At 45.6% G+C, this 23,268-nt stretch overlaps 2 protein-coding genes across 5 annotated transcripts in view; one reads left to right on the top strand and one right to left on the bottom strand.

The window, feature by feature from the left end:
• KIF24 (kinesin family member 24) overlaps positions 1 to 15,467 on the bottom strand; it is a 37,568-nt gene extending 22,101 nt beyond the window's left edge. The window contains exons 1-4 of one of the 3 annotated variants that reach the window (XM_053408958.1): positions 14,863 to 15,467; positions 14,567 to 14,757; positions 742 to 1,363; positions 322 to 511 (exon numbers count right to left, since the gene is read on the bottom strand). In XM_053408958.1, coding sequence (XP_053264933.1) covers positions 322 to 511; positions 742 to 1,349 — 798 coding nt within the window. In that variant the 5' untranslated portion in view covers positions 1,350 to 1,363; positions 14,567 to 14,757; positions 14,863 to 15,467. Of the gene's footprint in view, positions 1 to 321; positions 512 to 741; positions 1,367 to 2,983; positions 3,126 to 14,566; positions 14,758 to 14,862 lie in introns of those variants that run through there. The other 2 variants (XM_053408959.1, XM_053408960.1) reach the window with 2 other exon arrangements.
• A 435-nt stretch (positions 15,468 to 15,902) lies between these two features.
• NUDT2 (nudix hydrolase 2) lies at positions 15,903 to 23,236 on the top strand. 2 transcript variants are annotated; one of them, XM_053408966.1, is made up of 3 exons: positions 15,903 to 16,049; positions 20,112 to 20,254; positions 22,235 to 23,236. In XM_053408966.1, exons 2-3 carry the CDS (start codon positions 20,119 to 20,121, stop codon positions 22,546 to 22,548), a joined length of 450 nt encoding a protein of 149 aa, XP_053264941.1. In that variant the 5' UTR covers positions 15,903 to 16,049; positions 20,112 to 20,118; the 3' UTR covers positions 22,549 to 23,236. The 2 variants fall into 2 exon arrangements, with proteins under 2 accessions (XP_053264941.1, XP_053264942.1); XM_053408967.1 differs by lacking the exon at positions 15,903 to 16,049 and adding an exon at positions 16,082 to 16,323.
• The last annotated feature ends 32 nt before the right edge of the window (positions 23,237 to 23,268 follow it).

Here is a 23,268-nt window from a genome sequence, read left to right as displayed (position 1 = left end):
CACCTTTCCTGTCTCTAAAGCCTTATCCACTAGGCCTATGAAAGTCCATGCAAAAGTTCTCATTTTCAAAAAAGGGCTTAATATTCAGTGGATAGGGTGTTGATGAATATTCTGGATTTAACCGTTTTTTCTGTTTTGTATGCTCAGATTTATTTTATTTTTTACAAAAGGTAATTTTTTAGAATACAGATTAGTACTCCATGTTCTGCTGTGGGAAGTTGTTGTTTTATCTCCTCTTTGGTTGTAAAAAGATCAGTTTGATACCATTACTTGAACACTTTAAGACATGATACAAGATGTAAGGAGCCAAAATACTGCAACCTGCAAAATGTACTGGCTGAGGTCAACAGCCTCCTTCTTCTCATGGAGCAGGAGGGTTTCTTTATCTTCTACTGTGATGATATTCACTTCCCCACGCCTCTCTTCTCTTAAGCCAAGGGGACGCTTTCGAACGCACACACGGATCTTGTCAGTCTCAGTCCACGGAGTCTCCTTCTCAGAAGCGTTAGGTCTGCGAAACACAGGATGTCAAAAATGCTAAATTTGCAGTTTCAAAGTCAGCCCACACTATAGAAATTTATACGTGCAAATCAAATGTATGCACAATGCATTCCTAAAACAGTATGTAGGATAATTGATTGCAGAATTCTATTTTATTTTGTAGCTTTAACTTCCCCCACATGTATGAAGGAGAGAATTACATTGTTCCATGTAAAGGAATACAGATAAAAGGTTTATTACCTGGTACAAGAATGAGGCACTCCATAATTATAACCTGAAATATGAGCTACTCTTTGTACAATGGGGGCTTCAGCATCCCCTAGGAGAGGAGCAATATCGTTAGATGAACTGATAGCTGGAATGCCCAGTTTATGTTCTGTCCATGTTGCAGCAGCATTCAAAGAGTCTTTCCTAGGTCTTTTGTATTCAGCTTCGTGGCTCAACACTGCAGCTAAATCATCTTTATCTTCGTTTACAGAGCAATTGGATAAGGCACACAATTCAGGCTCAAGCTGCTTTCTCCCTCCATCTCTTTCCTCCGAGAGGGAATCAAAGTGCAGTTGTCTTCGAGGGCCACATCTAGTTGCCTGAGGCCGGAGGTAGAGAGCACCTGTCTGCAAATGCTGTTTTTTCCTCATTGCTTCCTCTTCTGCCTGCAACATTTTGATTATTCGAATGAGCTGGAAGAGGCGCTTGCGGTCCTTCATGTTATGGACCCCCAGCTTGGTGTAATCTTTCATGGAGACCTTGGCAAGTTCATCTATCCTCTGAAAGCCAAGGGCACTAAAATGGGGAAAGTATTTCTCAAGCTCTGCTTCACAAAGGCAATCGTATAGACAGGAGGCCATCTTCTATTCAAGGTCTGCTAAATAAAGCAAAAAAGACAAAGTGAAACATGTCTGTATGAAACAGTGACTTTTTTAAAACATGGAAACTATCCATTAAGGGCAGCTGCAACAGAGCATCTGCTTCATGCTAAAGGCTCACTGGGAATAGGGCAAAGATCCTGCAAAAAATGAATCAGGGTCTTGCAGCAGCAGCAGTGCTTACATGGCAGAGTTTATTGGTGGATAGTACCTCACCATTCAAAGTTTTATTCATATTTAAATTATTTCTAGACATGAAAAATAACACTGCCATTAGTACCAGCGGAGAAGGAAAACCCAAGTTCAGATCCCCATTCATCTGTGAAGCTGCCATTTCATTAATCCTTACATCAACTCTGTCAAGTAGGTCGGTAATATTACCATCCTATTACAGGCAGGGAGCTGAAGAACAGTGGCTTAGTGAAACTCCCCAGTGAGCGAACAGCTGACGAGATTGGAAACAGAAGCCTTCTGGCTTGCATCTCATTTCCCTTTAGAAATGTGCACCTGCCAACGGGACAACAATTTGTGGTTCCAACAAAGTGGCCTCTACTCCACAAAAGCCGACACCACTGAAATCTAGGAATCAGCCTTATTCCAAGTGAGACTGCTAGTTCTAGTTCAGTATTGTCTGTACACTGGGAGCAGGAGACATTCCGAGCCCTAACTGGAGGTGCCAGTAGTTCTGCTACTAAGCTACTGACACTTCCCATAAAAATTAGTGTTTAAGGTCCCACAAGACTCTTTGCCATCTTGCTCCAGCCCACTAAACATCAGCAGACACTCTGGAAATGGCACTGCACTGGCTACTTCAGTACATTTAACACATTAGGAATTACTAGGTTCGTTTCTGTTTGTTGTAAATGAGTTTGGTTCCCCTTTTTATTCTGATTGCTTATTAATTTTTAGATTTTTAATTGTTTTGTTGTTATAGCTGGATTACTGTTTTACCATATTATGATTTTTGTGTGTGCTTTGAGTAATTTAAGAAAAGTGGGAAATGCATTTTTTAAAAAATAAATCAAATAAATCAAATAAAATAAATCATTTTCTGCTTCAAAATTTAATTACCTAATTTTGATCCTGTTTAACCTGCCCTTCATCATCATTCCTCCCAGAGCAGCTTATGGCGAAGGAATATAGAGAGCAGAGAAAGGAAACTCTGGATATCCAGGGTATATCAGTGCTTTCATCAAAAGGTATTCAGCAATGCTTCTCATTGTGAATGAGCTGTGCTCCCCTTGTCACTCTGACAAAATTAACAAACAAGTGACTTTAAAATCACAGCTGTAGAATACGAGTTTATGAGGAGAATTGAATCCTGAAGCCCCAAATCTACCCATTAAACTCATGAACCTAAGGCAGAAAGGTGCCTACTTCAAACACAAATTGTATCATAATGAATATTGCTTCTTTTTCTCCAATGAACTGATAAGTAGATCTTCTTAAATGGTGACCCTCATTCAGGAGCCTTAAAAAGCACCTCTAATGAAGTATTGTAGTGTGTAAATGGAATCAGTCAATCAATCAAGTCAGACAGTTAGTCATACACAAATATTCACAGTATACGATAACACTACACTGAGAAGCACATACTAGAACGTGCAATCACTTACTTGTGTCTCCCGGCTTCTTACACTTGAAAAGTATCTACAACTAATGCCACAAGCTGCAGAGATTGACTCTACCAGCTACAGAAAGCGATGTGCCTAAATTTAGATGTGCCTCTTCCAGGCCAACCATGTGTCCCAAAGGCTCCCCACAGCTAATGATCAAAAGGCAGTGAAATGGATATGGACAAATTCAAAAGGTCATCATGTCACAAAGACAAAGGGGTGCCTGCATGTATTAATATATAAAAGAGGTTCTGCTCTAATCTTAAGTGTGCTACTGCTGCTCTGGAAATCAAATAGTTTCACTCCAACCTAAGTGTATTTAAGATGAGCAACTATACACAATTTCAAGTTTATATTTCCTTTTTTATTGTGCACCATTTGAATATTATTATTGAGAAAATCTTACAATCATGATGCACTAAATAGGATTTTATTCATATTCATATTCATACTCACATTCAAGCTAATGACACTTCCTTCTACCTACATCCAGGATGCATTCTTATAAAATTATTTGATAGCAACTCACAAATCCCCAAACAAAACTTCCATTTGTTTCTTGGTGGAATTTCCCTTTTGATCAAACAAATGCTGAAAGCTTCATACATGCTTTGTCAACCGATTATGACTTCAGTCACCAGCAATTCAGTGTTAAAGAAAGAAGACTTGCTGGAAGGAAAGCAAATTGTTAGCTGAATCTACTGAAATCAAATGCTCTATTGTTTATTCACAATATTTTCAGGTCACCTTTCAGAGCAATCATTTTGAGGGCTTTTGCGGGGGTGATTTTTACAATCAAGTGGTATATAAATTTCGTGCAATAAATAAAAAAATAATAAAAGCCTCCTCAAGGTGGATTTCAAGACAAAACAGAATACAGCAAAACATAATAAAAACAGAAACAAAAAACAAAACAACTAGCCCCAAAATGTCAAAATCCAATAACCAAGTAAGACTGAAGCAATCAATCCAACAAGTGCACCTGAAAAGGTGCTTCTAATACAGTGGTACCTCAGGTTAAGTACTTAATTCGTTCCGTAGGTCTGTTCTTAACCTGAAGCACCACTTTAGCTAATGGGGCCTCCTGCTGCCGCCGCGCCGCCAGAGCACGATTTCTGTTCTCATCCTGAAGCAAAGTTCTGAGGTACTATTTCTGGGTTAGCGGAGTCTGTAACCTGAAGTGTATGTAACCCGAGGTACCACTGTAATATCCTGTGCACTTGGGAGGCCAGAAACATGGGCAGAAGGATGATTAAACATTACTGGGGTGGTGGAACAAGTTATGAAGAATGAGGCTAAAACAACCACTAGCTCAACAACGTGTTTTAACTAACCAGAAGGCAGAACCACTTGCTACATGATGAGATGCAGAGAGCACTAGCCACATAAATTTTAGTTTGCATTTAGGAGAAATAAAAAATGATAAGTAAGAAAATTCACCTGATCTACAAGAATACCAATTTTCGACGCACACACTGTGGTTTTAAGACCTAGTACTAGGCGTACAGAAATCAATGGGATCTGCTTCAAACAAAGCATAAGAACAGGTTGTAAAAAAGGCTGTAAAAAAACCCACATTTCCCCATTCTCTACATGTTTATTTCACTTATCTTGCTTATGCCCCGGTGCCTCGTGAAATAGATGTTTAAAATGTTATGCTACATCTAGAAATTCAGCAGTTGAGTTTGAATGATCACGCCACCACCTACCAGGGACAGAGAGAATCAATTCTGAGCTACAAGCAGAATCAGGTCCATTTATTATGCAAAAAGCAGGTTTAAGAAGCATTCTGCCCTGAAGCCAATGGCAGGATTCCCATTGTTCACAATTCAGCTGGACTGCAGCCACTGGATTTTGTATTCGAGAGCAGCTAGCCATCATGGGTCAGGTTTACTCCAGCCTCTTAATCCAACGTGTTGCATTTTTATCCCACCCATCCTCCAGGGGCCCCAGAGCGTTATAGAGGGGTCTCCTTCTCCCTCTATTCTATTCTATCTCCCATCTGTTCTAACCTCCACCCTGTAAGGTAGGCTAGGCACCAGGGCCATTCAGCAAATTTCATGGCAGAAAAGAAGTACAATTTTATGCCCAAACACTATCTGTTATACAACAGTAGTTTGAAAACATGGCCTGTGGCCTCATCTGTTTCCTAACTGTTGTGACCCCCACTTACAAACACAAAAAGCGTTTCTCAAAAGCAAATATTTATTTCCAGCTACACTGAGGAAAGAACAGGAGTTCTTTAAAATAATAATTTTAAAAAGCTACATTCTTATCTTCAGTGCCACCTGCTGGTACAGAAGTGGAAAGCCACTTATCACAACACGTAAATACAGTATTTGGCTATAGACCAGGGGTCAGCAAAGTTTTTCAGCAAGGGGCCGGTCCACTGTCCCGCAGACCTTGTGGGGGACCGGACTATATTTTGAAGGGAAAAAATGAACAAATTCCTATGCCCCACAAATAATCCAGAGATACATTTTAAATAAAAGGGCACATTCTACTCATGTAAAAACACACTGATTCCCGGACCGTCTATGGGCCGGATTTAGAAGGCGATTGGGCCGCATCCAGCCCCCAGGTCTTAGTTTGCCTACCCATGCTATAGACCCATGAGGCAATGATATCCATGTAAGTACAAAAGAGAGAAAACCCTGGCCTCCAGAAAAAATCACTTTAAATTTAATAATGCATGCTGAATATCATTTACACCTCCTGCGCTCATACATTTCCCACAGGAAATTCATTCACAGGAATAAATGGCACCAGGGTGAGGATCTGGGTTAGGGTGTGGGGAGGAATTTGCTGCTCAGATATAAATTTCAGCTTCACAAGGGGCAGCTGTTGCTTTCTATTCTGCTCTATTTTACTCTAGTGCAAAGTGGCCACAGGGCACATAGTGGAACAACAAAGGCAAGCAGAATATTCTTTCCTTGTTCAGACACAGTGAAATAGCTCCACCACATCCCCTTCACAAAGGAACTATATTTTGAATCTTCTGGTACTCTGTCTAAATGACAGATTTGTAGACTGGGGGAGGGGGGAGGGAGAAATGCCTGTGTGCAAGTGGTATGCATGTGTGTGGACACCACTGGGGACAACCCTGGTTGACAGAAGCAGCCGAGAAGCTCTCCCTATACAGTGGTACCTCAGGTTAAGTACTTAATTCGTTCCGGAGGTCCGTTCTTAACCTGAAGCACCACTTTAGCTAATAGGGCCTCTTGCTGCCGCCGCGCTGCCAGAGCCCGATTTCTGTTCTTATCCTGAAGCAAAGTTCTTAACCTGAAGCACTATTTTTGGGTTAGCGGAGTGTGTAGCCTGAAGCGTATGTAACCTGAAGCGTATGTAACCTGAGGTACCACTAATAATAATATAATAATAATAATATTTTTTTATTTATACCCCGCCCTCCCCAGCCAAGGCTCAGAGCGGCTTACAAGCAATAATAAAAACAAGATGAATGATTACAACTTAAAAACAAAAATAAAATACAACATTAAAATAATGGAACATTAAAATGTAGCCTCATTGCAGGAGAAGGAAAAGAAAAAAGAAAGAGAAGGAGGGAGGGAATCAAATTGGCTCCAAGCCAAAGGCCAGGCAGAACAACTCTGTCTTACAGGCCCTGCGGAAAGAAATCAGATCCTGCAGGGCCCTGGTCTCATGAGGCAGAGCGTTCCACCAGGCCGGAGCCAGAGTTGAAAAGGCCCTGGCTCTGGTTGAGGCCAATCTAACTTCCTTAGGGCCCAGGACCTCTAGGGTGTTGTTATTTATGGACCTTGAGGCTCTCAGTGGGGCATACCAGGAGAGGCGGTCCCGTAGGTACGAGGGTCCTAGGCCGTGAAGGGCTTTAAAGGTCAAAAGCAGCACCTTAAATCTGACCCTGTACTCCATCGGGAGCCAGTGCAGCTTGAAAAGCACTGGGTGAATATGCTCCCATGGCAAAGACCCCGTGAGGAGCCTCGCTGCAGCAATTCTGTACCCGCTTGAGTTTCTGGGACAGCTTCAAGGGCAGCCCCGCGTAGAGCGAATTACAGTAGTCAAGCCTGGAGATGACCGTCGCATTGATCACTGTGGCCAGGTCGGGGCGGGAAAGGTAAGGGACCAACTGCTTGATGCGACGAAGGTGGAAAAATGTCGCCTTGGCTGTTGCTGTAACTTGCGCTTCCATGGAAAGGGAGGCGTCAAAGATTACACCCAAACTCTTAACGGAAGGCAATGGCACTAATTGGGCCCCCGCAAGAGAAGGGAGTTGGTCCCTCATCCCCATGCCATCCCGACCTAGCCATAGGACCTCTGTCTTCGAAGGATTTAGTTTCAATCGGCTCCCACGAAACCATCCAGCCATAGCTTCCAAGCATCTGGTCAGTGTGTTCGGGGCCGAGTCGGTGTGGCCATCCATCAGCAGATAGAGCTGAGTGTCATCAGCATATTGGTGACAGCCCAGCCCAAAGCTCCGGATAATCTGGGCAAGGGTTAAAGATGTTAAAAAGCATTGGGGAGAGAATTGCGCCCTGCGGCACTCCACACACCAAGGAGTGGCGCGACGACATTTCCCTCCCTAGTCCCACCCTCTGTCCACGACCAGAGATAAAAGAGCACAGCCAGTTACGGGCTATGCCCTGTATCCCCACGTCTGCGAGGCGGTGGTCCAGAAGATCATGATCGACCATGTCAAAGGCTGCTGACAAATCTAAAAGGATCAGCAGTCCTGACCCGCCTCGATCCAGTTGTCTACGGATATCATCTGTTAGGGCAACCAGAGTCGTCTCCGTCCCAAAACCAGGACGGAAACTGGACTGAAATGGATCTAATGCCGATGTTTCCTCCAGAAACCTACCAAGCTGTTCAGCAACCGCTCTCTCAATTACCTTACCCAGGTATGGAAGATTTGAAACTGGGCGGTAATTGGATAGGTCTAAGGGATCTAATGAAGTTTTCTTTAAGAGTGGACACACCACTGCTTCCTTCAGTTCCCCTGGGAATGTCCCCGTGTCAAGGGACAAATTGATAATTTCAACCAGGGGGGTCCGCGCAACATCTGGACCCTCTCTAATCAGCCAAGACGGGCACGGATCAAGGAGGCAGGTGGTGGGCCTACCAACTTGGAGGAATCTATCCACATCAGTAGGGAGTATCCGATCAAAATGGTCCAACACTGGACCTGAAGTCAGTCGAGGGGCCTCCAGTTCAGTCACTGTATCTAAATTGGCAGGGAGGTCACGGCGGAGCAACAGGACTTTCTCCGCAAAAAAGCTCGCGAATGCCTCACAGCTGTGGGTCAAATTTGTGCTTAAATTTGGTTGTCCTCCTAAGGACGTTATTGACCTAATTATTCTAAAAAGTTGTGCCGGGCGAGAGCTAGCGGATGCAATGGAAGCTGCAAAGTAAGATTTCTTAGCAGCTTTCATAGCCATCTCATAGGCTTTCATAAGCGTCCTATAAGATGTTCTTGAGGCTCCGTCACGAGTCCGTCGCCATACTCGCTCTAGCCGTCTGAGATCCCGCTTCATTTTCCGGAGCTCCTCAGTAAACCAAGGGGCCCGGTTTCGGCGGGGTTGCAGAGGGCGCTTAGGCGCGATCTCATCAATGGCTGCCAAGAGCCGGTTATTCCAGTCCTCAACAAGGTCATCTAATGAGTCGCCAGGAGGAGCAGGGTTCCGCAAGGCTTGTTGGAATCTATCAGGATGCATCAGTTTTCACGGACGAGCCCAAATAGGTTCGCCACCTGAGCCGGGGAGGAGCGGGAAGTCAATCTTGGCTTTCAAAGCGTAGCGATCAGACCATGGCACTTCCATAGTGGGGAGCATGATCACATCTATGCCAGCCCCAAAGATCAGATCCAGCGTGTGGCCTGCTTGATGAGTGGGGCCCAAAACAAACTGGGAGAGCCCTAGTGTTGCCATGGAAGTCACTAGGTCCAGAGCCTGTGAGGAGGGAGCGGCATCAGCATGGACGTTGAAGTCTCCCCAAACCAGTAGGTTTGGGAACTCCAAGGCCCAGCCCTCCACCACCTCTAGCAGGTCTGAAAGGGTGGCTGCAGTTGTGCTGGGTGGTCGGTACACCAGCCAGACAGCCAAGCTCTCCTTGGTGCCCCACACGAGACCAACACATTCAATGCCGGAGATGGCAGAGCTCTGAAAGAGCAATCCTCCCAGAATAACAACGCTACTCCTCCCCCCCGACCCACAGTCCGCGATTGGTGGAGGACAGAGAAACCTGGGGGTGTTATCTCATGTAGGGAGGTACTTCGCCTTCCTGTACCCAGGTCTCCGTCACGCAAGCCAGGTCAATCCCCTGCGAGACAAAAAAGTCACGCATAGTGGCGGTTTTGTTGCTTATGGACCTGGCATTGCACAGCACCAATGACGGAGGTGTGTAATCCTTGCTCTCCCTACCCTCATCCCTTGGGATGGGGCGTAGATTGGAAGGGGTTCGAGGATCACTGCATCTCGAAACCCTTCGCCGATAGAGATATCTAGCCCCACCGCCATTCCTCCCTAGCCCTTCAATTGTGGAAATCCCAGATCCCATACTAGCCTCCCCAATAGATGGGTAACATCCCCTCAATAACAAGTCATCCTTGGGCCAGGACTCCTGGGACAAAATGGTATGGGAAAGAGGTGGAGGTCTGATAGGGTAAGTATCCCTAGAAGATAAAACCCAACCAACCGCATCCCAAGCGGGGGGGACAGTCCCATGGTGTTTCATTAACTGTCAATCCCCCTCTCCCTCCTGGGTTAATTGGAGGATTGTTGGTTCTATCTGTGGCTGTGGAAGTATTAATGAGGTATGTGTTATAAAATGTGGATCACTGGCCAACAAAGAGCCAGATTCGAATTCGGAAGATCTGTCCATCCTGTCTCGCCAGGAGTACAGTAGAGAAGGCTGATCATTCTGATAAGTTTTTGGAACATTAGGCAAAGGTCCAGATGTAGAGTTGGTGCTGGATATCTCCAGATTGTCAGCAACATAGAGTTCTTTAGGTGTTGTTGCCATAGAAATGTCGGAGGCGCCAAATTCCTCATCTAATTTGGTGTCGTTTGAAAAGGGAACAGGGAGTTGCACTGATGTCTTTCTATGGGATAAAGAGCTGTTGGACGTCTTTAAATATTGTGCTCTAGGCTCTACTGTCCTTATATTTTGGGTTGAAATCTCAGTCTTTATACTCATTAGTCTCTTCTTCAGGTCTTGTAATTCTAGGCTTACAGAGTTCTTTTCTTCCTTCGGGCAATTAGTATTTCTAGTGTTGAGCTTGGTTTCCTTTATCCGCATTAGCTTTGACTCTATGCAAGGGACCAATTGCCTCCTAGTTTCGTCCTTAAATACCCTCACTGGGCGGAGAGAATGGAACCACCATAGGGTATCCTTTATCTCCATGAGTCGAGATGGGAGGGTTGATGACCTAAAGGTCATAAATAGGCGCATGGTGTTTCTCAAGGTAGGCAGGAAGTGGAAATTTTCTAGATCTACATTTCGGTAATGGTAATTCAGGAGCTGAGACAAGGACATAGTAATTTGTCTGCGGTTCATCCACCTATGAGTGTATCGGTGAATCTCAAGCATTATCTGGTTCGTTTGCAAGACTTGACAGGACCTCACTTCATCCATAGTTTGAGTTGATGAGTTGTTAACAGAGTCATTTCTTATCATCCTTTTAAGCCCTTGGGCATTTAAAGGGGAGGAACTAGTATCCAATTGTTTCTCAATGTTAACTATTCTGGTGAGGATTTCATCCAGTCTTTGGAGAACCAGAACCATAGTTTCTGCAGACAACATGCAAATCTCTTGGTAGGGGTGCGTATCCCGAATTGGTTGAAAGCAGGCTCCTCTGATATCTTGTTCTAGAGGCATGGGTGGGTCAGCGTTAGGAGTGGAAGGAATCCCTCCTGCTCCTGCTCTTGCCCTCTTGGATGGATTAGCTTTCCCTGGGAGGAGGGGGGTCGGGTCATTGACATCCTCCTTAAGGGGGGGGTGAGTTTCCCCCAATGTTGTTACTCTACAACGTTGTTGGTTCTATTTGCTCCGTTTTTCTCGGTTTCCTCAACCCGCTCTGTTTCTGAGCCAGGGCAGATGGCGTTGGCTCTCTGCCGATTCTTTGTTTTAGAGGAATTGTGATTCTCAATAATGGTCTTCTGGCTCTTTGCACCGAGTTTTCTCCTTCCGGCAGGCATTCTCAATAAGGAAGTCTGGATCACTGTATGATCCTTCCAGCTCTAACCTAGCACCCAACCGATGAACCCAAGAGGGCATTCCCAACATTAGGGAGCATGACCAGCATTACATTGAAAGGGGTAGCGGGGATATATATTCTGCCTCACCTAATGGTACCCTGATGTACTCGGAGATGGAAGTGGGAAGAGAAGAGCTTATTACCAATACAGTATCATTGCCCATCTTCAACTGCACAGATGATCATAAACTGTTGCCCCTTGAAAGCTGCCAATGGAATCCACAAAGTAATATTGTTTGCTTACCCTTCCCTTAGCATATAAAATATTTTACACCCTTGGTGTGTGTGTGTGTATGTGTCTGCCTGTGCAAATCATAGCAATCCAGGATCTCTCTAATCCATTCATTTTTCATTTATTTTTAATCTCACAAACTCTAGCCTGTGCTTTTAAGTTCTTCATACTGCCTACATAAATAGTTCTGTAAAACTGACAATGCTAATAAAAGTTTTATCAAATAAAAATGAAATCACAACCTACTTTGTAACTGTGGCTAAAAGCTAGCCAGTCAGCATTACTCTTTCTCATCACTAATTTCAAATACTGCAGCCTGATCCATTTTCTGATCATTCTTTCACATTAATTTTAGCCTGATGACCTCAGTGAAAAAGCCTCTGCTCCACAGCCGATGTAGGACAACTGCTGTAGACAACAGCTGTTGTGGTTCCTGGAAACTTCTCATTTTCCTGGTACATGAATAAAACAAGTCTGAGTTATAGTGGGCAGCTAATCATTTAAAAATTGCACGCGATTCTTTCCTGCAAGGAAAGCTTTCAGAAATCCAAGAATGCTTTCTTCATTATGTTTCTATATAAAAGGAAATCTGTCTTTACACAGTTGAAGCTATTATTGCTTCATTCCCTGTGCTTCAGTTGCCATGTTAATGGTTTCTGTTACATAGCAACCAGCTTCTTCCTTTCGAGTTATAGAAATGATACGAGGGAGGAAAGCTGCCTATACTTTACCAAGTTCTTGTTCCAGCTCAGGGGAGAAAGACATTCCAAAGCTCTAACGGGGCTTTTAAGCTATGCTGCAATTTGTTGCTCATAACAAACGAACAACAGAGAGGGTACAAGGAACATTCTGCCTTTTACTGAGTTTGCCCACAGACAAAGACAGCACCGATTATTCAGTCTGTTGGGCAAGAGGTATCAAGGGAAAGCAAAATCCCCTCAGTGCACAAGTCTCACACAACATCCACTGGGATGAAAGGATTCATCTTATGGTCACCAAGTCCAAATCTCAGCACTGAAGCAGGATCCTCTCAAAGTCTGGCATATTTGTTGGCCTACTGCCACTCGCTAGGATCGATGTGGGTCTTCCCGACAATCTAGTGGAGGTGGAGAGAGGCCTGAATGCTTCAGGACAGAGAACGAGTCTTTTTGGCATACAAAGAAACATCCACTAAAGTAAATCTACTTGGGAGGATGTGTAGCAGTATACTGCTTGGAAGACTGGAGTGATATGTTACTGTAATGCCAAAAGAAATTTAAAGGCACACCGGGACACAATATGAATCCCAACAAGATAAACCAATAAACAAACAGAATGGGGAATTCATTCACCACATACTGACCTTTCCTATTTCATAGAAAACACTGATGGAGAAGCAGGGCACACTCTGAAGTAGCACGGGGTGGAGAGATCATTCCCTATCTTTCTCTGGCTTTCCATCAAGGGTGCTACGACCCCACAGCTTTACCATGGCCCTCAAAATGTGAACCAAGGAGCTGGGACATTGTTGGAGGTGCCAGATCCTGAGCCCTGGATCTTTTGCAGCAGGTCCCAAATCTCCTGCTGCTCCCCTCCCATAACACCTTCTCTCCCTCTTATAGGGCAGCTCAGCACACTGCAAAGCCTAGCGCTGGCGAGACTCCCCGCAAGAAGCAGGAATAGGCTTAGTATGGTATGCCAATATAGCCAACTGTGCCACACAAAGAATTTGGCACTACAAAGCTTAAAGCACATGTGCTTACAGCACTGCTTCAAGTATCTGCAAGGCCCCTCCCCAAAGGCAGCTGTGTTTCAGTAATTCCTGGGCATGTATAAGCACACAGAACCATAAACAGAATGACCCCAGCATAGAATCCACTCTCTATCTTTAGGCTGCAACACAGTACATAAGACTGCAGCCTAGAAGATGCTGAGGAGAAAGACTCAGCCTGTTTGCTTTTCCAAATAGAAATGCATTATCCGATACAAGCTGAGGTTACAAGAAACAATGCCCCAACCCTGTTCATTTCCAATTGTTGCACAAAGATTGCGTGCTCAAAATGAGGTCAGTCTCATAGAAGCAATGTCCCATCTACGACAAGGCAACACCTGTTTACCCAGAATTCACACATCTCCCCCCCAGCCCAATTTGCATAGTTGCAGCTGGTGCTAAGCAGCTGATGCTAGCAGAGCTTTCCCCATGCTAGAACCTTGCTCAGTGTTGAGAAATTCTGGAGGAGCAATGAATTGGGAAGAGACAAGGCAGTTATATCCTGCCGTTTCTCTTAAAGGGTTGGTGAACCTATTGGCCAAGCCACACCCACCACATATGACATCAGGTGTAGGGCAGGTAAAGATGAAGAGTTTGGATTTGATATCCCGCTTTATCACTATCCGAAGGAGTCTCAAAGCGGCTAACATTCTCCTTTCCCTTCCTCCCCCACAACAAACACTCTGTGAGGTGAGTGGGGCTGAGAGACTTCAAAGAAGTGTGACTAGCCCAAGGTCACCCAGCAGCTGCATGTGGAAGAGCGGAGACGCGAACCTGGTTCCCCAGATTGCGAGTCCACTGCTCTTACCCACTACACCACACCAAGCTGGGCTAAAGGGAATTTGCAGACCTGCGGGCACAGTGCTTTGCAAGCACCAACAACCAGCTGATCAGCAGAGCATGGTGCTTTACAAGCTCTGGTAATCAACTGATTATCTGCACAAGTGGAAACAGATTACCTGACATCATGGTGACTTTGCCCTGCCGGCCATATTCAGCTCCCTATCCCTGCTCAGGGTGGCAAAAGTGTTTTTCCCATGACTCAATTCTTGCTCTCAACAATGCTGTGTTAGGTTAGAGAGGGAGTTGACCAGCTACAAAGTATACTTCATGGGGATCTGAACCTGGGTCTCTGTGACCCCTCTAACCACTCCCCACCACCACCACAAGGCAGATAATAGCTAAAGACCCAGGCATCATAAGGAGTGCTTTCTCCCACATGAACTTGCCCATGAATATAGGTTCTTTAAGACCTTATTTGTATCCAGTAGAAGCAGAGGTAATAAAGACAATAATAATGGCAGAGCCTTCTTTGTGGTGATGCCACCAGCTCTGCAATTCTTTCCCCAGGGAGATCTGCCAAACAACAAGTTTGATACCTTTTTCTTCTTATATTCCCAGGTCTTTCAGAACTGCTGATTTTCATTCTCTTCCGAATTTTGTATTTTTCATACCATCCAGGCCAGACTCCACTTTCATCGTTATTTCGGATTTTCTGAGTTTATCGCTTTAGGCAAGCTCGGATTTTGCACAAACGGCTGCACAAAATCCTTCCTGGACTGCCAGACACTAGGAATACAAGGAGACAAAAAACAAACAAACCTGCAATCAGGCTTTCACTGAAGATAAACGGCAGCACCAGAGATACGTGCAAGGAGCATTACCTGCTGAAAATTGATGCCTCCAAAATCTTGCCAAACGTTATGTGAGGGGGAGAGCAAGGCGGCCTGTCAGTCTGTTCAGATCCGAGGTCGGTTCCTCCATGCCCCCACTTTAAAAATTTTAAACTGGTTTTAAAACAAGGCCTGGCTGCACATTTAAATAATGGCTCAAGGGCCAACGAAATCCGAAAAGTGTATTATCCTAACGGGGTTGCACGAATATGCGGGATCCGGCAGGTGCAGCGCAAAACCAGCGCCGGCCTCTCCTGACTTTCCTCAGAAACTTCTCACAAGCGGAGGCCCTGAACCGCCGCTAGGCCTCGTGGAGGACGCTCCCGCTTCTACGAGCCCGTCGCCATGGCAACAGGGCAGAGGTCGGAGCTAGCCGAGTGTGGGGCGGGGAACCGCTGCGGCAACTGGGCCTCTTTCTCCTCTGCCAGGGGTCTCCAGCCGCGTGTCTCCCCCCTCCTCCTCAGATTTGTCCGACCCCCGCTAAGGACTCCCTCAGGGTGCGCGGGGAACGCTCCGTCCGCCCAGCTAGGCCGCGTCTCCATGGCGACGCCGCCAAGCCTACGTTCAAAGACTCGCGCCTATATGTCGCGCCGCAAGACGTCACCTCAATCCGCCCAATAAGACGTTGAGAAAGGGGGGGAGTCCCGCTCTTCGCCAATTGGAGAGGCGACCAAAAAAAGGCGGGAAGCGGGTATCCTAGAGGCGGCACTCTTCCCGCGCGTCAGCATCTATTGGCTGTTCACGCAGCATGAGACGGAAGCGGATGCTTCTTTGCTATTCGTCCGGCGCACGTCAATTGCGATAAAAAAGTCCAATAGTGCTTCGACTTTGACGTATTGCCCGCCTCCCGGTTTCTGATTGGATTCCGTAGTCACGGCGGCGGGCGCTGTTGCCAAGGGTCAGCCACGTGACTTCCCCTCTGCCGCTACCCGCGGGTTGTGATTGGGCTGAGGCCGGCGGTGACTGAAAGATTGGCAGGCCTGTCGCCCAATGGGGAAGCCCCTTTGAGCGCGCGCTCTGGTGAGGGAAATTTTCTTCCCATTCGGGCTGCCTCGAGGTGAGAGAAGCGGTCGCGGTTGGGGAAGTTGGAGAAGCTCCAGTCAGCGCTCGCTAGGCCGGCCTGGAAGAGGCCGCGCGCCTGTCCCCGCTCCCCTGAGCTGCTCCTTTTCCTGCTTCACGTAATCAGAACATTCCTTCAATACCTTAAGAAATAATAATAACCTGATTTTTTAAGAATAAACAGTCCTAATAATTCTCCTCACAATCTGGTGAATTAATAGCAATAACTCATCAAGATCTCGTGCTTCCTATCTCAATAACAGCAGCACTGCATTCTCGTGTTTCATTAATTTGCAGTGATTCACCTAAAAGTTTATTTGCTCAATATCTTAATAATAATCCTGTAAGGAGATAATAGAAATCGCTGGGTTAAAGTTGACCGAAAGTCCAGAGGTAACATTATTATCAATTTACGATGGGGTGGAAGGTTCGCAGCCTATGAAGGACTTGCTCACAAATTTATTTCTAGCTAAGAAGAGGAAGGCGCAAGCAGAATATAAAATGGAAGAATGGTATAAAGAGGTGGGGGATATAGCTATTAATGATAAATTAACATGTGTCATTAAGATAGGGAATATGCAGGGGAAATGATTTTGAGGAGATACAGAATTTGTTTGTAGAATTTGTACTGTTAAAACAAAAAGGGGTCAAACCATCGCAAGAGGTGTTGCAATTTTGGGAGGCTGGATAGTTACAATGGAATGGTTTTGGGGGTGGGTTTGTACATTTTTATTCTTATTTATTTATGATTATCAGAATAATAATTCTGGTGCTCTACATAATTTGTTTACTTAACTAGTATTTCCTTCATGTCTTAATGACTGCTTTTTTTGCACCACACAATTTAGTTATATACTCAAATAATAGCAATGCTATTGTTAATCATGACAGCAATGTTGTTAATTGATATCTTAATTATGGTAATATTGTTGATCGTAGAATTATAGGGTTGGAAGGGACCACAAGGCCCTGGTCTTGGGAATAGTAATCAGTGATATCAGAGGTAAATGAAAATGCAGACCACTGAAAAGTCAGTAAACAAATTAACAGTGAATGTCCAAGGTTAATAGTGCAATTATAATCCCCTGTACTTCTCTGGTTTTCATTTCCTTTTGACCCCACTTTGTAATTGCACATACACAACCCTTCCAACAATGTAGGTATGCATGCTTTCAACTCAGTATACCGTATTTTTCGCACCATAGGACGCACCGGACAATAGGACGCACCTTGTTTTAGAGGGGGGAGAACAAGGGAAAAAAATTCTTCCGCTCTCTGCCCAGCGCCCCTTCAGTGAAGCGGCAGGAGGCGCTGCGCAGAGAGTGGGAGAATTTCCCCCCTCTTGTTTTCCCGCTCTAAAACAAGGTGCGTTCAGGCGGCTACCTTGGAAGCCTGGAGAGCGAGAGGGGTCGGTGCGCACCGACCCCTCTCGCTCTCCAGGCTTCAGGTTCCTTTCGACCTGCTCTTTGGGGCTGGCGGGGGGGGAAGCCCACCACCAGCCCCAAAGAGCAGGTCAGGGAGCAGCGGAAAGGCGCAGCAGAGAGGCTGCTGCCATAGTCACGCGTCACTTCTCCAGCTGGGAGAGGGTCCCGGGCTATGGCTTCTTTAGCCCCGCGCGCGCTCTCCCGGCTGGAGAGGTGATGCGTGCCTATGGAGGCTCCTGCCATAGGCGCGCGTCACCTGGGAGAGGGTCGCGGGGGGCTTCTTTAGCCCCGCGCGCGCTCTCCCGGCTGGAGAGGTGACACGCGCCTATGGAGGCTCCTGCCATAGGCGCGCGTCACCTCTCCAGCCAGGAGAGGGTCGCGGGGGGCTAAAGCAGCCCCCCGCGACCCTCTTCCAGGTGAAGAGGTAACGCGCGCCTATGGAGGCTCCTGCCATAGGCGCGCGTCACCTCTCCAGCCGGGAGAGGGTTGCGGGGGGCTTCTTTAGCCCCACGCGCGCTCTCCCGGCTGGAGAGGTGATGCGCGCCTATGGAGGCTCCTGCCATAGCCCCGCTTTACCTCTCCAGCCGGGAGAGGGTCGCAGGGCTATGGCGTCTTCGCTCCATAGGACGCACACACATTTCCCCTTCATTTTTGAAGGGGAAAAAGTGCGTCCTATAGAGCGAAAAATACGGTAACACTTCCTGGATCGGATTAAGTGATCTGTTTATGCCATGTTAAAAGTTATTAATGTCTTCAAAGTGTCGCAAGACTGATGTTCTGGCTGCAGCAGACTCACTCGTCTACCCGTCTGATCTAAAATTGTTCAGTAATCATGATTTGCCATCATAGTTTTAATGCAACTTGAGGTGGAAGCAGCATCTTTTGATTGCGACCAAGGCAATTTAAAGCAGCAAAATGAAGGAGAGGGACCTACTTAAAATACATAAAAATAAAGACTTTATCTTTCCATTAGTACTGCGCCAGCCTGGTGCCCAGAGAATGGTGCATGATATGCTAACTCACATGCTTGTTAAGGATAATAACCTAAAAAACATTAATTGCAACTTTAAGACTGCCAATCTTGTCTAACATCTTATTTGCAGTTGGTATCTGTTCGTTGTTACTAATGAAGCCCAATCAAAATAAGACTGAGGCACTGTAACTGGGTGGTTCCCTAGATTGGATTGATGAGAAATGGCCTGCTCTTGAAGTAGTGGGTATGTAGCTTGGGGATGCTTCTGGATCCATTGCTGTCGCTTGAAGCTCAAGTGGCCTCAGTGGCAAGGAGTGCCTTCCATTAGCTTTGGCTAGTAGCCCAGCTGTGCCCCTACATGGACAGGGACAGCCTGTTATTTTTGCTCTGGTAATCTCTAGTTTGCAAGGGACGCTTGTGGCGCTGTGGGTTAAACCACTGAGCCTAGGACTTGCTGATCAGAAGGTCAGTGGTTCGAATCCCCGCGACGGGGTGAGCTCCCGTTGCTCGGTCCCTGCTACTGCCAACCTAGCAATTGGAAAGCACGTCAAAGTGCAAGTAGATAAATAGGTATTGCTCCAACGGGAAGGTAAACAGCGTTTCTGTGTGCTGCTCTGGTTCGCCAGAAGTGGCTTAGTCATTCTAGCCACATGACCTGGAAGTTGTACGCTGGCTCCCTCGGCCAGTAAAGTGAGATGAGCGCCGCAACCCCAGAGTCGGCCACGTCTGGACCTAATGGTCAGAGGTCCCTTGACCTTTACCTAATCTCTAGTTTAGATTACTGCAGCGCATTATAAGTGGGGCTGCCTCTGAAGATGGTTTGAAAATTTCAACTTGTGCAGATTTTGGCAACCAGACTGTTCACTGGGACAAGATGGGTTTTTTTTTGCAATGATCCTGGCTCGGCTGCACTAGCTACCAATTAGCTGGTTTTGACACAGCCTTAAAACAGTTCAGGATTGTCTCGAGGACCGCCTCTCCCCATATGAACTGACCCAGACCCTGTGATCATCATCTGAGGCACTTCTGTCTGTGCCTTCTCCAAGAGAGGTGGAGGATGGCAACACTAGACGGGGGCTTTTCTGCAGTGGCTCCCCATTTGTGGAATGCTCTCCCCAGCGATGCTTACCTGGCACCTTCATTATATATATTTATGCTCCTAGCAAAAACATTTCTCTATAACCAGCCCTTTGGCTGATTAACATTCTATGGCCTTTTAAATATGTTTGCGAGAGGAGTGTTACTGGTTTGTTTTTCTTTTATAATGTATTTTGTGTTCTCATTTTGTAATTTTATGTTGTGAACTGCCTCTGCTCTTTGGATGGTATGCAAATTTAATAAATAAAAACCTTCCATGGAAAAATAAAGCACTGGAAGTGTTTCCACCCCAGTGGAATAAATTATGTTGGATTTGTGGGGCACAACTGCCAACCCCAGTGTCCCTGAATATGCCAGATCCTCCTGCTCCAATCAGGGCATTTCTGCATTTGAGTAGGAAGTTCTTTAGGAGGATTGTTAGAAGAACTTAGAAGCCCCTGCCCCAAAATCAGGAACCCTGTGAAATTAGGAAGATTCTTAAGAACGATAAGCTAAACACTCAAAAGCAGACTTCCCCAACCTTGTGCTCTCCAGACGTTTTGGACTACAACTCACATGGCTAATGGTCAGATACGGAGTTTTGCAGTGACCCACAGGTGTAGCCTCTCTAGTCCCACCCAACCTTACTTTGGCCCACCACGAGTTTGTACTTACTAATACCTCTCATTTGTACTTGTTCTGGACAGGACAATCATGTCATTGAGAGCATGTGGCTTGATTATCTTCAGGAAACTGCGTGAGACATTGCCTGCTTCTGCTGCTGGGAACAACATTGAGTACCTTCTCCTGCAGACATCCTATGGGTCTCATCACTGGACCCCTCCGAAAGGTGGGTCATAAGTTTTTATTGCATCTAGCAACTTCAGAGAGATTCTCAACAGGGCTGTCAACTGACCAAGGAATTAAATCAGGCACTGGCAAACTCGGCCGTCCAGATGTTTTGGGATTACAACTCCCATGATCCCCAGCTAACAGGACCAGTGGTCAGAGATGATGGGAATTGTAGTCCCAAAACATCTGGAGGGCCGAGTTTGCCTATGCCTGAATTAAATCATCTGTATTTTAAGACAAGTACATGTTTTTCTTGTATTTTGCAAGTGAATAATAATAATGTTGACATAGTGTGATACATGCTGTTCTGCTGTGACTTCAGAAGTCCTTTCCCCTTGACTCTTGAGTCTTCTTTGGACTGTTGCTTCCTGGAAACTGCTCTTGGAGTCGCTGTGTTACAGATAAGACTCCTTGGCTGGCTGTTTATGATATTTCAGGGCAGGAGCTCTGGCCGAGGCATTATTTATGTTGCCTTTGTTTTTCTTAGACCCCATGTGGATTGCTGTGTTTATATTTCTGTCCGTAATATATCTGTGTGAAAGCAAAGGCTGACTTTTCTCAGGGAATGCTAGAGCTAGCTTGAAAACAGGCTATATTTATACCTGACTGAAAATGGGATCTTTGTGTTAGAAATAATGGTGTAGTTGGCAAGGATAGCCTCCTTCCCCAGATGTGCTTTTCCCCATGTTCAACTCACTTTAGGGGCCAGGCAATACTTAGTTTTCAACATCACGATATATCACAAGCTAAACATCACGACACCCTGATATATAACAGTGTTTGAAATATGCATAGAGCTGTGCAGAGGCACTGGCTGACTTTACAGTTTCCCCCCATACAGTATTGTGATTTTTGCATAGCAATTCCACACATTCATTATATATCGCTAGGTAAAAAGTTAATATCATGATACGGACTTCAAACCGGTTTTGGATATATCGATATATTGCCCAGCCCTACTCACTTCCCTCAAAATAACAAGTGTAGCATTTTCCTTAATTTTATCGCAGTGTTACTCCTGTTTTTGCACTAGTGACCATTGCAAAAATTAAACTCAGGGGTGACTAATATGTAGCCCTTCAGATGTTGCCAAACTACAACTCTCATCTTTCCTGACTCTTAGTCATCCTGGCTGGGGCTTTTAAGAGTTGGAGTCCAAGATGGTTGCAGGTTGACCATCACTGCCTTACTATCTATCTAATCCATCGATCTATCTATCTATCTGTTAGTTGCTTTATCTTGCTCACGGCAACCCAAAGTGACTTACAACCAAACAAACAGACAAAACATCCCACGTAAATACATTAAAACCAAGAGGAAAAAGAAATATATTAAAAACATCTTGCCCACTTCTAAAAGGCCACAGCTTATGTGCTGCTAGTTAATGTTTCAGTGAATAAATGGCTTAGATCTGACACACCTTAAGTATTGTCTCTTTACTTGTGACCCATTAGGCCTTTGCTGCGTCAGTTGCAGACAGCAAGTGTGTCAAAAGGAAATAGTGGGCCTGCAGAAAGCTCCTGTTCATCCTAGCCTCAATCCCAGAATCTCCCATTTCAAAAAAGCATCAGGTGGCAAGTGCTGAGAAGGAGCCTGGAGAGCCATTTCTGACTATCAGGGTAGAAAAGAATTGAGCTGGATTTGCAGATAGTCTGGTTTGGCGCAAGGCAGCTTCCTCTGTTTAGACTGGCCTTTGGTGCTCAGATTTAAATCTGGAAAGTGTTGATTTAGAATGGTTCTGACTTTGCTTGCTACCTGTCCAAAGCCCTGAGGATAAGGTGGTCTGTAAATATTTTGGAGACACATTAAATGCAGGCAGCTCTGCAGTAAAGCATGGTGATGTTTGGAGCCAACCACAAAACACTTCCTTTTTCTGTGACAACATAAAAAGTATTCTAGAACCAAGTGTCAGGAGGAGATAAAAAACATAGCCCCTTGTTTTTGCTTTCCTGAAAATTCTTTCCTTTCGTCATGTCAGGCCATGTTGATCCTGGGGAAGATGACTTGCAGACCGCCCTCCGGGAGACGCAGGAAGAGGCTGGACTGGACTCCACTCAGTTCACCATCATTGACGGGTTTAAAAAGGAGCTGAACTACAGTGTCAACGGCAAAGCCAAAACCGTCATCTACTGGCTGGCTGAAATGAAGGACAACAACACAGAGGTCAAGCTCTCATCGGAGCACCAGGCCTTTTGCTGGCTGACCCTCAATGAGGCTTGCAGGCTTGCAGAGTTCAAGGACATGCAAGGCGCCTTTAGGGAAGCACACAACTTTCTCTGCTCCAAGGGCTGAATGCTCCAGGGCAGTGTTACCCAACCTTGGGCCTCCAGCTGTTTTTGGACTACAGCTCCCATCATCCCTTGCTAGCAAGACCAGTGGTCAAAGATGATGGGAATTGTAGTCCAAAAACAGCTGGAGGCCCAAGGTTGGGGAACACTGCTCCAGGGGATGCAGGAATGGGGTTTTGTTTTCAGCTAAAAAGCTGAAAGTTTAACTGATGATTCATAAAAATAAAAGCAGAGAATACTAGGGGGGAAATGCAAAAATCTTAAAGATGCACTTTAATTATGTCAAGCTACTTAAAGCATGGATGTTTCCATCCCCCCGAATTCTTAGAGAGGGATGTTTAGCGCGAGCAGAATTCAAAACAGCCTCTATAAGTTATATGCTGAGCCTTTATACTGGGCTTTGACAATTGGCGAAACAGGGTCTGGATGCAACCTACAGTTTGTGGCGCTCAGTGATGTTCATGGAGGAGAGTTTTATCAAGAACTGCTAGCCATGCTAACTAAGTGGCAGGTTCAGAGGCAGGCAGCAAATAGTAGAGAGAGACACACTTGTCGACATTGTGACTGCTTGTGAGCTTCCTAGAGGCATTTGTGTGTCGTTGTTGGAAACAGAATGCTGGTCTAGATGGACCTCTGGTCTGATCCAGCAAGGCAGTGTCTTATGCATTTGTATAAACTTGTAGCAGCGGCAGCAGGGACAAATTAGTCACATATGAGAAACCCA

This window comes from Podarcis raffonei, chromosome 11 (assembly GCF_027172205.1).
Source record: "Podarcis raffonei isolate rPodRaf1 chromosome 11, rPodRaf1.pri, whole genome shotgun sequence".
NCBI classification, from domain to species: Eukaryota; Metazoa; Chordata; class Lepidosauria; order Squamata; family Lacertidae; genus Podarcis; species Podarcis raffonei.
Note: the sequence above shows the minus strand (reverse complement) of the source record. Positions and strands in the feature narration are given on the sequence as shown.

Coding starts and splice junctions, on each gene's coding strand:
- NUDT2 (XM_053408966.1), top strand. CDS start 20,119: ATGTCATTGAGAGCATGTGGCTTGATTATCTTCAGGAAACTGCGTGAG. Junction 20,255..22,234: donor TCACTGGACCCCTCCGAAAG/GTGGGTCATAAG, acceptor TCGTCATGTCAG/GCCATGTTGATCCTGGGGAA.